The 15,370-nt window shown below is 44.4% G+C and overlaps 1 protein-coding gene across 1 annotated transcript in view; it reads right to left on the bottom strand.

Annotated features, from left to right (window-relative positions):
• Window positions 1–15,370, bottom strand: part of LOC115478974 (solute carrier organic anion transporter family member 1A2-like) — a 221,067-nt gene that overhangs the window by 179,024 nt on the left and 26,673 nt on the right. The window contains 1 exon segment of the mRNA XM_030216667.1: window positions 12,240–12,381. Within this exon segment, the coding sequence (XP_030072527.1) occupies window positions 12,240–12,381 (142 nt within the window).

Below are 15,370 nucleotides of genomic sequence, written 5' to 3'. Positions count from 1 at the left end.
ATCAATTAAACAGTAAACAGAAAAAAAAGTGGTATTAACCTGATTATCCCCAGATATTACTCGTCCAATTCATTATTCCACATTGATCATCTGGTTGGCTTCTTCAAGGCCAATACGGTGTATAGTCAAATCATTTCATTGAAAACATACTTATTGTCCAATATTAGTTAGAAATAATACATCTGATTACATTCTTTCTCTTTTAAAAACCAGAAGTTATTTAATAAACTTTACTCAGGTGCTGACCTCTCTGTACCTGAAGCAAACTCCTCCAAAGTAATAACAAATTTGGACCTTTTAAATTCCAAACTTCTCAACCTGCTGGCTAAGGGCAAATTTGGAAGTTAAATCATTTGAAAATTCTGGTCCCACCCAGAGAATTGCCTTAACTCAGTAGTTAGCTGGCACTTGGGACTTATAATCCCACCCACCCCAGGGTTTTCCACTCATTTATAGACAAACCAAACCTAATTAACTTAAACTTAATCATACACAGGCAGTCTTACAGACTGTTAACCCCAACTAAGTACACCTGTTCATACCCAATTCAAGAAATCAGGATGACTTTTATTCTCTGCAATAATTGTGGTACTTTAGTTTCAAGGCCAACCATCTGGAGACTTAAAGCTTGCCCTATCTGTCTTCAACTATGTAGTTTTAAACAAGAGCTCAGTAAAGTAATGCAAAAATTGGATACAATTAAACCAGCTTCTAGGACTGCACAGAGAAATAGCTTCTCACCACTCCCTCAAAGAATAAAACCACATAACAGATGGTTCACAGTAGGCTCAGGCAGACTTCGTCATGTGACACAGAAGCATCCACCCGCACAAGTGTTGCCACTAAAGAATTCTTTTGCTCCATTAAAGCACTGTAATGCTCCTGAAAATAGAACTGAAGCAGAGGAAAAAGCAAAGTTGGAACAAAAAGACATGAAGGTACCCAAAGTGAAAAGACACCCCCAAATCACTAATGTTAAAACACATACCAAGAAATATAGGTGGAAAGCAATGGCCACAAATGCTCGTAGTCTAAGCAATAAAGTTCATGACCTTCAAGCCCTGATGGTGGAAGCAGACTTAGATGTTGTTGCAATCACAGAGACGTGGCTCAACAGTTCCCACGAATGGGATACAAGCATACCAGGCTATAATCTATTTAGGAAGGATAGAGAGGGTCGTAAAGGTGGAGGAGTAGCTGTGTATGTGAGAAATGATATCATGGCGACTGAAATGACAGGGACCTGGGGAAAAGAAGAAGCGATATGGATCACCTTAAAAAGAGAGGATAGAACTACTGTCCACTTGGGTGTTGTCTACAGACCCCCCACACAATTAGAGGAACTAGATAAAGATCTGATTGCAGATATTCAAAAATTAGGAAAGAAAAAAGAGGTTCTATTGATGGGAGATTTCAATCTGCCGGATGTAGATTGGAAGGTTCCATCTGCCAAATCGGAAAGAAGTAGAGAGATCATTAATGCTTTCCAAAGTGCTCTGCTCAGACAGATGGTGACGGAACCCACGAGGGAGGGAGCGATGCTGGATCTGGTGCTCACAAATGGGGATAGTGTGTCAAATGTGCGAGTGTGTGCACATCTGGGAAACAGTGACCATCAAACGGTTTGGTTTGATATAACGGCTGAAGTGGAGGGCGGCCACTCTAAACTCAAAGTCCTGGATTTCAAGCGTGCTGACTTTAGTAAAATGGGGGAATACCTGAGGAAGGAGATGATGGGCTGGGAGGACAAACAGGAAGTGGAAGGGCAGTGGTCCAGGCTGAAAGAAGCAATAAATAGGGCCACAGACCTTTATGTAAGGAGAGTAAATAAAAGCAAGAGGAAAAGGAAACCGATATGGTTCTCCAAGCAAGTGGCTGAGAAAATAAAGGCTAAAGAGTTGGCGTTCCAGAAATATAGACAATCTCAAGAAGAGGAACACGGGGAGGAATACCGGATGAAACTGAAAGAAGCCAAGAGAGAGGTACGTCTGGCGAAGGCGCAAGCGGAAGAACAAATGGCTAGAAATGTAAGGAGGGGCGACAAAAATTTCTTCAGATATATTAGTGAAAGAAGAAGGACTAAAAGGGAATTGTGAGACTAAAAGATACAGCGAACCGCTATGTAGATAATGATGAAGAAAAAGCCAATTTACTAAATAGCTACTTTTGTTCGGTTTTCACTGAAGAAAATCCTGGAGAAGGACCGCGAGGGACTGGCAAAAGTACACCTGAGAATGGAATGGATATAGCACCGTTCACGGAAGAGAGTGTGTATCAACAACTTGGAAAGCTAAAGGTGGACAAAGCCATGGGACCGGACGGGATCCACCCCAGAATATTGAGGGAGCTCAGAGAGGTCCTGGCAAGTCCTCTTAAAGATTTGTTTAATAAATCCTTGGAGACGGGAGAGGTTCCGAGGGATTGGAGAACGGCGGAGGTGGTCCCTCTTCACAAAAGTGGGGATAGGGAAGAAGCTGGAAACTACAGGCCGGTAAGCCTCACTTCGGTTATTGGAAAAGTAATGGAAACCATGCTGAAGGAAAGGATAGTGAATTTCCTGGAAGCCAATAAGTTGCAAGATCCGAAACAACATGGTTTCACCAAAGGGAAATCGTGCCAAACGAATCTCATTGAATTCTTTGACTGGGTGACGGGAGAATTAAATCAAGGACGTGCTATGGACATCATCTACTTAGATTTCAGCAAGGCTTTTGACACGGTTCCCCACAGGAGGCTCTTAAATAAACTAGACGGCCTGAAGATAGGACCCGAAGTGGTGAACTGGATTAGGAACTGGTTGACGGACAGACGCCAGAGGGTGGTGGTCAATGGAGTTCGCTCGGAGGAGGGAAAGGTGAGTAGTGGAGTGCCTCAGGGATCGGTGCTGGGGCCGATTCTGTTCAATATATTTGTGAGTGACATTGCCGAAGGGTTACAAGGTAAAGTTTGCCTTTTTGCGGATGACACCAAGATTTCCAACAGAGTGGACACCCCGGAGGGTGTGGAAAACATGAAAAAAGATCTGAAGAAGCTAGAAGAATGGTCTAACGTTTGGCAATTAAAATTCAATGCGAAGAAATGCAAAGTGATGCACTTAGGGAGTAGAAATCCAAGGCAGACGTATGTGTTAGGCGGAGAGAGTCTGATAGGCACGGACGGGGAGAGGGATCTTGGGGTGATAGTATCTGAGGACTTGAAGGCGACGAAACAGTGCGACAAGGCGGTGGCAGTAGCTAGAAGATTGCTAGGCTGTATAGAGAGAGGAGTGATCAGCAGAAGAAAGGAGGTTTTAATGCCCCTGTATAAGACGTTGGTGAGGCCCCACCTGGAGTATTGTGTTCAGTTTTGGAGGCCGTATCTTGCGAAGGATGTTAAAAAAATGGAAGTGGTGCAAAGGAAAGCTACGAGGATGGTATGGGATTTACGTTCCAAGACTTATGAAGAGAGGCTTGCCGACCTGAACATGTACACCCTGGAGGAAAGGAGGAACAGGGGTGATATGATACAGACGTTCAAATATTTGAAAGGTATTAATCCGCAAACGAATCTTTTCCGGAGATGGGAAGGCGGTAGAACGAGAGGACATGAAATGAGATTGAAGGGGGGCAGACTCAGGAAAGATGTCAGGAAGTATTTTTTCACGGAGAGGGTGGTGGACGCTTGGAATGCCCTCCCGCGGGAGGTGGTGGAGATGAAAACGGTAACGGAGTTCAAACATGCGTGGGATATGCATAGAGGAATCCTGTGCAGAAGGAATGGATCCTCAGAAGCTTAGCTGAAATTGGGTGGTGGAGCAGTTGGGGGGAAGAGGGGGGGTGGTTGGGAGGCGAGGATAGGGGAGGGCAGACTTATACGGTCTGTACCAGAGCCGGTGATGGGAGGCAGGACTGGTGGTTGGGAGGCGGGTAATACTGCTGGGCAGACTTATATGGTCTGTGCCCTGAAAAGGACAGGTACAAATTCAAGGTAATGTATACACATATGAGTTTGTCTTGGGCAGACTGGATGGACCATGCAGGTCTTTTTCTGCCGTCATCTACTATGTTACTATGTTACTATGTTAATAATACTTATACTTAAGTCTCTAATTCAAATCCCACTGATTAAAGTAATCCCAGTTTTCACAGGCTTCACTCCTTTTAAAGTAATAATTTGAGGAAATATTTCTGAGGAAAACTTTAGGAGTCATACCCAGAACTCTGGGAAAAACAATAATCTTGATACTAATCATCTATAATAATATTCATTTTATTATTCAAAATTTCTGGTCTATTATCATTTTCAAAATCATAACCACTTCTTGCTCATGTAGAATCATTTCTTATATCAATTTTTTTCTCTCAAAGGGTTCAGTTGAATTGGCAATGTAACTAATAAAATTATATCTGAAACAAAATTATTTACTGCCACCGTTAGGTCCCGAAGCGCCTTCCAGATGGTATTCAATGTAACCTCCATGGGAGCCTCCAAGTTGATTTCTCATAGGTGTTTAGGAGTGGTTCCGCCGATTCAGGTTCTGCTGTAAATGTCCTCCGTTTCAGCATATACCTCTAACTCACTCCTCCACTCCTTTGGGCATGGTGGTTGAATAATTTGGGAGCGATGGAGTTGTTCTTTCTAGGTCCAAGAGCATTGACGCTCCTTCGCCGGCGCTAATCAAAGGACTCACCAACCCTTTCATCTGTGGGCAGTTCGTCACGCAGCGGTCCCGCACTTGCTGCTTAGGGGATAAAACGCTGGCCATCGGCGGCTGACCACCGGTTGTCCCCTTCCTCTCAGTTAAGGTAACCGCAATTGCAGAGAGGAAATTTACGTAAAGAAGACGAAACTTCAGAGGGCAGCTGGGCCGTTGGGCATACAAACTTCAGGTCACCATCTTACCACTCTCCCAGTTTGGGACACTCTTTGTCTGGTTTCTCCTCAGAGGCCTGTCTGATATGGGTAACTCTTCAGCATAGTCCTCTAAGTCATTGAAACACACAAGCCCCTCCACCCCTACAAGGTGGTGTCCCTTCGGAGGGGAGACCTTCCATCATTCTGGTCAGTAGTGGTATTGAGGCTACTGGTCTATAATTTGTGATATCACTGATCTTGTTGGTAGTGTTTTTGGGGATAGGTGTGAGTACTATGTTGCCTTTGTCTGTTGGAAATTGACCTCGTTCAAACATGTATGTGATATGTTTGGTGAGGTACTCGATGAACCAGTCTGGTGGGTTTTTCATCATGTAGTTGAGACATTAATCAAGTAGGCAGAATGCATGTGCATATTTTGTCAATAGTGTCTTTATTGAGTCTAGTTGGGGTGGTTTGAATGTGGTCCATATTCTGTCTGCTGCGGTGTGGTTGTTGTGTGTTTCAAAGTCCTGTGATGTTTATTTGTGGTTTTGCAAATTTTGATCTTGTGCTTGTTATTTTGTTTTTGAAGTATCATGCAAGCTTGTCTGCAGTTGGTGGTGTTTCAGTTGTTGCTAATGTTCTGGGTTTTCAATAGTTTGTTCGTGAGTTTGGATATTTTTTTCTTATTGGTCTGGTCGAAGTTTGTATTTGTATTGTAGTGTTCTGCTTTTACTTTCTTTATGCTGTATGTTCTCATGGCTTTTCTCCATATGATTTTGTTTGTGTCTATTTTGGTTTTGGCCCATGCTCTTTCGAGTTTCCTACAGAGTTTCTTCATGTGTAGTAGTTTGTCCTTAAACCAGGGACATGGTTGTTTTGTGTGGTGCTATTTTGTTTAGTGTGTTTTCACTTGTATTGTCCCAGTTTCTCATGAAGTGTTTATCCTCAGGTGGTATGTCATCGAGTCTATTTATTGTTGTTGTCTATGTTTCCTCTGGTTGTGATTGTATGTTGGGTTCTTGGCTCACTTTTCTTGCTGCTTTCTTTCCATTGTAGTGTGAAAGTGAACTTGCTATGGTCTGACCATCGTACCTCTTCCCATGTATGGTTTGTTAATATGTAGTTGTTACTTGAGAATCTGTGGGTTAGCATGTCTAATTAGTGTCCTCTTGTGTGCGATGCGACTCCTTGTGCTGTTGTGAAGTTCCATTGGTTTATGAAGTTCGTTAGTGTTCTGGTGTTTGTGTCATTTTGTTTTTCTAGGTGCAGGTTTATGTCCCCTATTAATAGGACATTTGGGTGATTGGTGCAGATATTTGATATAAAGGCCATGAAATCATCTTGAGCATTTGTCTAGCTTCCTGGAGGGCTGTAGAATAATGGGATGTATGGAGGGGCATAATCGAACGTGGCGCTCAAGTTTTCATGAGGGTGTCCTTGCTGGGCAGCCCAGTGAAGGGGTGGGGAAACCTGTATTATCGAAATAAGATGGGCGTCCATCTTTCATTTCGCTAATACAGTTGGGGACACCCAAATCTCAACATTTAGGTTGACCTCAGAGATGGTCGACCTTAGAGATGGTTGTCCCCGGTTTTCAACCATAATGGAAACCCATCTCAAAAATGACCAAATCCAAGTCCTTTGATCATGGGAGGAGCCAGAATTCTTAGTGCACTGGTCCCCCTGACATGCCAGGACACCAACCGGGCACACTAGGGGGCACTGCAGTGGACTTGTTGTTACATTTGTACCCCGTGCTTTCCCACTCATGGCAGGCTCAATGCAGCTTACATGGGGCAATGGAGGGTTAAGTGACTTGCCCAGAGTCACAAGGAACTGCCTGTGCCTGAAGTGGGAATCAAACTCAGTTCCTCAGTTCCCCAGGACCAAAGTCCACCACCCTAACCACTAGGCCAGTCCTCCACTCCACTTCATAACTTGCTCCCAGGTGCATAGCTCCCTTACCTTGGGTGCTGAGCCCCCCAATCCCCCCCAATCCCAAATACCCACAACTGTACACCAGATTATGCCAATTTGGGCAACCATGAGAGAAGGATGCCCATCTCCCAATTTGTGTCAGAAGATGGGTGCCCTTCTCTTTCAAAAATAAGCCTGATAGTTGGTCAATGTTTTGTCGGTGATTTTCCATGCCAGGATTTCGATTGTTGAGGGTATGTGTTTAGCGACAGGTTCTGCTTTGGAGGATTTGTATATTATTGCAATGCCTCCTCCCCTCCTTTTGGTTCTGTTGATATGTATTATTTTGTATCCTGGTGGGCATAGGTCTAGTAGTACAGGGTTGTCTTCGAGGTGCAGCCATTTTTCAGTTATGAGCAGTAGTCCGAGTTGCTCTGTTTCTATTCAGTCTTAGTAGTGTTGTCTTATTTACTGCCGATCTTGCGTTTATGTAACCTATTTGTATTGGGACATAAGTGTCATGTTTAATGTTGCATTTTTTAACAGTTTGTAGTTGTCTGTGTGGTCTGCCTGTTTTTCTCTTCTTGTTTTGTTGGGTGTTGTTCATGTTTGGTTTCATGTTGCTGGTTGTTTGTTTGGCCTCTGCATTGTTGTTTAGGTGGTGATTGGGCTCTTCCAATTGTTGGAGTGGTCGTCTTCTTCCTGTGATGCGTACTGATATTTTATTCCATTTGTTTGGAGTCGCTGCTGGTATCCCCATTATCCACATTGTTATTGTATAGTAGAAGATCCATGCCCTTAGGTTGGCCATTTGTGGAGGTTACTTCTGGCTTGGGGGTGTTTGTGTGTGAATATGTGTGTGTTTGGGCTCTGAGGTGCTTGTGTTTGTGTGTTGCATGGGGCTGGTTGGTTTTTCTTTCTCCTTTTTCCTTGGCTGGGGGTTTGTCTGCATCACTGAATGATCAGATAGTAGAAAGATAGCTAGTACATAAAAACAATACTGATAGACTAATACATTGGAGCCGACTCTGTGGGTGCTGTGGGTGTTTGAGCACCCCCAATATTGAGAAAATTCCTTGTATGTATCCAGGGAGGGTTATTTCCATTGGACAGCACCCCCAATAATTTTGAAAAGTTGGCTCCTATGGACTAATATATGGTTTGAGAAAATATGACAGGGTGTCATACAGGTTGAGGGAATTACATTGCCTCCCAATCAATTTAAAAATTCAGTATAAAATTGCCTGCATGGTGTATAAATCATTATACTGTGAAAGTTCTAATAAGTTAATTAATTATTGGGTCATTCCTTCATCATTTGCCTTAGTAAGATCTGAGCGCTCTTTAAAGTTAAATTATCCTACTTTGAAGGGTATCTATAAAAAATCTATACTGCAATCATTCTTTTTCATACCAGGGAGTTAAGTTATGGAATAATTTATCATTGACTATCAGGAGATTAATGCCTGAAGAGCATTAAAGACACTACTCTTTATTGACATCTATAAAAATTAATAAGATATGTGCTGGAATTCTGTTTATTAAATTTGCATGTTTCATTCACTGAAGGAATTTTAAGTTGTTATCCACTTAGAGTCTCAGTGGCGTAGCAAGGGCGCAGGGCTGTGCCGATGCGGTAAGCGGGGTAAGCACCGCAGGGGGGCGCCCACCTCTGGAGGGTGCTGCCGTGGTGCTTACCCTCGCTCCGCGCTGCTGAGGCCTTTAAATCGTTTACCTCGGTCGCAGCAGCGTCAGTGAAAGCGCTGCCGACGTCTCCCTTCCCTTGCACTCGTTGGTTCCCTCAGTGTCCCGCCTTCTTCTGACATCAGAAGAAGGCGGACACTGAGGGAACCAATGAGTGCAAGGGAAGGGAGACGTCGGCAGCGCTTTCACTGATGCTGCTGCGACCGAGGTAAACGATTTAAAGGCCCCAGGGCGCGGAGGGAAGGGCTGAGAGGCATCGATGGGAGGGCAGGGCCCAGGGAGAGGACAAATTGCTGGAAGGGGAGGGGAGAGAAGATTGCTGGCTATGGATGGAGGAGGGAAGGGCAGAGAAGGACAAGGATGGACATGGGGGCCCAGGGAGAGGACAATTTGCTGGAAATGGAGGGGAGGGGAGAGAGGAGGCGAGGATTGCTGGCTATGGATGGAGGAGGGAAGGGCAGAGAGGGACAAGGATGGACATGGGGGCCCAGGGAGAGGACAAATTGCTAGAAATGGAGGGGAGGGGAGAGAGGAGGCGAGGATTGCTGGCTATGGATGGAGGAGGGAAGGGCAGAGAGGGACAAGGATGGACATGGGGGCCCAGGGAGAGGAGAAATTGCTGGAAATGGAGGGGAGGGGAGAGAGGAGGATTGCTGGCTATGGATGGAGGAGGGAAGGGCAGAGAGGGACATGGATGGGAGGGCAGGGCCCAGGGAGAGGACAAATTGCTGGAAATGGAGGGGAGAGAGGAGGATTGCTGGCTATGGATGGAGGAGGGAAGGGCAGAGAGGGACAAGGATGGACATGGGGGCCCAGGGAGAGGACAAATTGCTGGAAATGGAGGGGAGGGGAGAGAGGAGGATTGCTGGCTATGGATGGAGGAGGGAAGGGCAGAGAGGGACAAGGATGGACATGGGGGCCCAGGGAGAGGACAAATTGCTGGAAATGGAGGGGAGGGGAGAGAGGAGGATTGCTGGCTATGGATGGAGAGGGAAGGGCAGAGAGGGACAAGAATGGACATGGATGGGAGGGCAGGACCCAGGGAGAGAGGAGAAATTGCTGGAAATGGATATAGAGCAAGAAATGAAGAAGAAAGGAGAAAAGTAAAGAAATAAATGGAAAGGAAGCCCTGGAAATGGAGTTAAGAGGACAGATAGCAGCAGAATCAGATACAGGACCAGCATGATCGGAAAAAGAAAGTCACCAGAAAATAAAGGTAGAAAAAAATCATTTTATTTTCATTTTAGCGTTTGGAATATGTGCACTTTGAGAATTTACATCTGCTATCTTATTTTGCAATGTATAGCAATTTGTTTCTAAGAATATTGCTGACAATTCCTTTCAGTGTGGCAAGTGGTGAGCGATCATTTTCATGGGGGGGGGGGCGTGATCATTTTCACGGGGGGGGGGGGGGGGGCCCAACTGATAGTCTGCAGGGGGGTGCCAGAGACCCTAGGCACAGCCCTGCAAGGGCGGGGCGGTGGGGACGGTCCATCCCGGGTGCACGCTGCTGGAGGGGTGCAGAGAGCAGCCGCGTGCCTGTCGGCTCCAGTGGTTCCCTGCTCCCTCTGCCCTGGAACAGGTTACTTCCTGTTCCGGGACAGAGGGAGCCAGTGGAGCCGACAGCCACGCGGCTGCTCTCTGCAGCTAAGAATGCACCCAGGGGGTGTTGATGCGCCGGGGGGGGTGTGTGTCATAGCGCTAGGGGGGTGTCGTGCTGCACCCTGGGGTGACGGACGCCGCTGCACCCGGGGAGGGGGTGCGCAGTGGCGATCCGCCCTGGGTGGCAGCCGACCTAGGAACGCCACTGTAGAATCTATTTGATATTAGCAGAATATATTTGCATATAAGGGAAGCAGTTGCATACAAATAGATTTCATGCATATTCATTGAGAAATTCTTGAAAACCCGACTGAATTGCGGCACTCGAGGGCTGGTGCCTGGACATGGCCTGACATTGAATATTTGAATAAAAAATACTCACTGCTGCTGGGTGAATATTGACGCCAATATAACCATTTTAATACCAACTTTATCCACATGCTTGATTCTACCCCCATCTAGTTTGGTTCTTATCCAGTGAAGGATTTGCTTCATTCTAATCCCCTCACCTCCACCTTCTTTCATCATATGCATTCAAACCTCATTCATTTTTCCCCTTCTGTCATGATCTCACCCCTACTTCTTCTTTATGGGGTTCTCAAAATCTAAGGCCTCTGTTACTATAGTATAGCAAAGCATCCATGACCTATATTAATCTTCCTCTCCTCCCCAGAGAGGACTTTACATGTTGTTTCAACAAAATATAAAAAAAAGAAACAAACAAACAAACAAAGAAACTATAAACACCAAGCTCTTAATAAGTAGCACTACCTAGAAGACTCTTTTGGCTTTTAAAATGATCCCTTCTAGTATTAATAACTGTAACTGACTATAATCAATGACTATTCTCATACTCTTACAGATTTTTCAAAATTATGTTGGGTATTTTCATAAATTTGCATATATTTACATATTAAATATTTTTTTACATTTTTGAAAAAAATCTTATATTCTTATTTTTTGTGTGCATAATTATGTTATTTGGCATTTTTGTTGGGAGGGGGGTAGATCTTAATGATGAGTGCTGGGAAAGGAAGAGGGGGAACCTCAGCAGAAGTAAAGTGGAGACGGGACCTCAGGCAAGGGAGTACAGAAACAGGGGAAGGATGGAATAGGGAGAATCAGTGAGTTGAGGAAGGAGAGGGACAGGGGAAATGTAAGAAAGATTGATGGGGAGGAGAACAAATGCTCTAGGATCAAGATGAGGTACCTAGGATTACAAGAAACAGGGACAATCTCGTCACACTCAACACCTCCTTCATTCCTCTCACTCACCCTCTTCCAATACCACCAATATGATCCCCTCGTAGTCAACAAACCATCCAGGCTCCTCACTCACACTCCATGGCCCCTCCAGTTCTCTGCAAATCCTCTCACTTATTCATCTCTCAACCACTTATTCATTTTACATTGTCCTCAGTTGCTCAGTCACTTACTCATTTGCCCCAACTAATAATTCTTTCAGATTTGCCCTCCTATTTGCTGACTTGCTTTTCTTGCCTCAGGACTCCTCACTTACTCTCCCATCCCAACTTAGCTGCCCCAGGAGCAGTGCTACACTTTAGGGTATGTCATCTTCTACTGCCCAGGGTTGGTGTATTTTGTACTACACAGTTCAAAACTTGACAGTCTGAGTCTGGAAGCAGAAGGGAATGAAGTGGACTAAAGGTGAGTGCTGCCTCTTTGCTCAGAATAAGCAGGGATCATACTGGATGAGGAGCCACTGACACCAAGAGTACTGACATTCTAGCCCTTGGTCTCTAACAGCAGTTCTGCAGAGATTGAGGAAATTCTGCAGGAATGGCCAGATTTTTCAGCTTTTCCTTCAGCCATGGAATCACAAGAAACTGTGAACCATGGATGTTCCACGTCTCTTCTAGATTTTTGTATGACAATCTGCTGTAAACCTAATAACTTAGTTATAATCACATTGTGGGTTGCACTGTAAACCATGTGAGGACATAATAGGAAGTCATTGTTTCAGGCACTACAAGGGCTGATCAAGAATACATGCCTCATATAGGTAAGTTCTTCTGAAAGTCATTTAAGTGGAGAAATGGTGTTTTAAGGAGTGTTAGAGAGAGTTATTATTTTCAGACAGGTACAACCAAAGAGGAGTTAATAGAATCAGGAGAGTTAATGATGAGAAGTCAGTATATAAATATAATTAAAATATTTACCAATTTCAAAGCTTGCATCAATAACTCCAACTAGAGAAACTGGTATATTAAATCTTCTTTCTATTTGTGTAACCATGTTCTTTGAATAACTTCCTGCCAATCCTTTAGATAAATATGTAAATGATAATGCCCAAAGAAATATCTATGGAAATAGAAAAATATGTATTACTAGACATATGATTCAATGAATACATATCTTATAAGCTTGTTAGCAAGAATCAACTTTTAAAACGCAATCATCACTATGCAATTGACATATCTCCTTTATTTTTTTCTTCCTCTGTTGTGGGAGATATTTCCGATTTAGTGAAATAGTACTTTTGTTTCTTTTTCATGTATCTATGAAATGATACATTTGAAATTCAATAAATATAAAATTAAAAAATAATAATCACTAGAGATCAGTCAAACAAATTTTTATGATACAAAATATGGGTTTAGGATTATATATTCTAGGGCTTGAAAACAAATTGCAACATGCAATGAATGAATCAAATAATGAGGGGACCCCAATAAACTGAAAATCATTGCTTTCCAGCACAATTATAGTCTATAGGGACAGGAAAACAGGACTGCATAGAGTGGAGCCACAATAAGGAGAGATAAGAAAGAAGCAGGATTCATTTAACATATTGTGTTGGAACTTTTTGACAAACAGAGGAACAAGCCTAACCCAATGTTTCTTCTTCCAAATTCCATGACTGTTGATGTCCGCATGAAACTCAAATTACCAGAAGTCGAGTTCCATTGTTTATTCTGGATTTCAGAAAAAGGATGATTTTAGAATGGTGCTGTCCTCAAAGGTAGCTTGCTGAAGTGAAGAAATATACAACCATGGAAATATAGAAAATGGCGGCAGATAAAGACCATATGGCCTATCCAGTCTGCCCATCTGTACTAACTATTAAGGTCAACAATATCTCCCTCAGAGATCATTTGTGCCTGCCCCATGCTTTCTTGAATTTAGATACAGAGCTCATTTTTTCCATCTCTGCTGAGAGGCTGTTCTATGTATCTAGCAGCATTTTTGTAAAAAACATTTTCTTTAATTTGCTCCTGAGTAAATCCCCTTTTACATTTGTCCTATTACCCCTCTTCACTCCAAAGCTTCTTTTCAATTGAAAGAGACCATTTCTAACAGAAAGCTATTTAAATGTCATGTCCCCTACCTCAACGCAAGCGGCATCCTCGGGCTACGCGGGGTCCCGTCGACTCGCACACTTGACTGGCACTGCCTGAGCCATGTGTGTATAGTCCTCTCTGGGTTTGTTCAGAGAGCGGTGGTTGCAGGCTCCTTAATTGCTTTGCTTCTGTGCACCTGTTTCTGCTCTCTCTCTCTCTGCCTGGCTTCCAGGCTCCTTGATTGCTTTGCTTCCAGCCACCTGGGTCTGCTCTTCCTCTGCCTGGCTTCCCTTGCTTCTCTCCTATTGGTCTTCCGGTTCCTCCTTCCCCTGCTCTTGACCTATGGCTGTGCCCCTTCTCCTTGCTGATGTCAGACGCCAGCACTTTGTCAGCTGAGCTCTCTCTGGACTCCATGCTTCGGCTTCTACTTTGGTAGGTGTTTCTAACTCTGTAGTCTGCTTCTTATCTACTGGTCCCTCGTTGCTGACTTTGCCTGTATCTGGATTATCCTTCTGCCTACTGACCTTTGCCTGCATCTTGATTACTCTCTTGCCTGCCGCTTGCCTACTGACTTTCGCCTGTACCTGGATTACTCTCTTGCCTGCCGCCTGCCTACTGACTTGCCTGTACCTGGATTACTCTCTTGCCTGCTGCCTGCTGCCTGCCTACTGACTGATGCTTGTACCTGGATTACTCTCTTGACCTGCTGCCTGCCTGGCCAATACATTCATCACCCTGCTTCCAGCTCCGTCCCGTAAGTCCTGCAGGCCGCCCGCACCTAGGGGCTCAACATCTGAGGAACGGCGGTCAGCGCAGGTGAAATCCGGGGTTGTCCAGGCACCAAGCAGAACCTGGTCCGAATACCGGGCTCAGCAGCGCTCTACTTGGTACAAGAACTCACAAGTCTGACATTAAATGACTTTATCATATCTGCCCTCTCCCTAAAATGGATAAAGACATGATATTAAAGAGAGAAAGAATCTAAAGAGCACAGACTTTTCCCCTCATTCTATAATCTCATGTGCAAATTTACGCACCTTGGACATGCATTTGCATGCGTAGGTTAAAGAATAGTAGCAGCTGTGCACATAACTTAATTGATTAATATGGTGCAAATATGGTGCAAATTTTCAGTGATTATTGGAGTTAATTGGTATTAATTGGCACTAATTTGCAGTTATACACATAATTGCACTTAGGTACTATTCTATGATGGAATCTTGCCAGGTACTTGTAATCTGGATTGGCCACTGTTGGAAACAGGATGCTGTGCTTGATTGACTTTCGGTCTATCCCAGTATGGCAATACGTTCTTATGGTAATAGCGGTTAGCGTATCTAGGTTTTTAAAAAGGTGGACAAATTCCTGGAGGAAAGTCCATAGTCTGCTATTGAGACAGACATAGGAAGCAACTGCTTGCCCTGGGATTTGTGGTATGGAGTGTTGCCACGATTTGGGTTTCTGCCAGGTACTTGATACCTGGCTTGGCCACTGTTTGGAAAACAGGATACTGGGCTAGATAGACCATTGGTCTGACCCAGTATGGCTACTCTTATGTTCTTATGATGTTAGAGCCTAAATTCTATAGCGTGGACATGAAAGGGGTAAGGGCAAGGCAGGGACGTGCCAAGCATTTGAAAATTTTGGCAACCTAACCTTTTCAGGGCTGTAGAGGAGTTCTCTTCTGGAACAGCCCAGACATCTATAGCAATTCATGAGCTGGCCAAAAGTGCATTCAATGATGGTGCTGGTGCCTCTTGTTGTACTCCTCCTCTGCCTCATTTTGTGGCTGGACTGTGGGAGTCATGAGCCAGGTTCTCTGGGGGGTAGCCTCTGTCACCTGTAGGGGGTAAGTAGAATCACAGACATGGGTGTGTATTTGCTGGTATGGTGACCTTGTGATGGTGGGGTAATGATTGTGGGTTGTGGGGGCATCTAGAAGGAGGAAGTGGGTTGAAGGTTAGGAGGGGGAGGTGGTATGGGGTTTGGGAATCTCTGTACTGTTTACC

The sequence above is a fragment of the Microcaecilia unicolor genome, chromosome 10 (genome assembly GCF_901765095.1).
Source record: "Microcaecilia unicolor chromosome 10, aMicUni1.1, whole genome shotgun sequence".
In the NCBI taxonomy this organism is placed as follows: Eukaryota; Metazoa; Chordata; class Amphibia; order Gymnophiona; family Siphonopidae; genus Microcaecilia; species Microcaecilia unicolor.
Note: the sequence above shows the minus strand (reverse complement) of the source record. Positions and strands in the feature narration are given on the sequence as shown.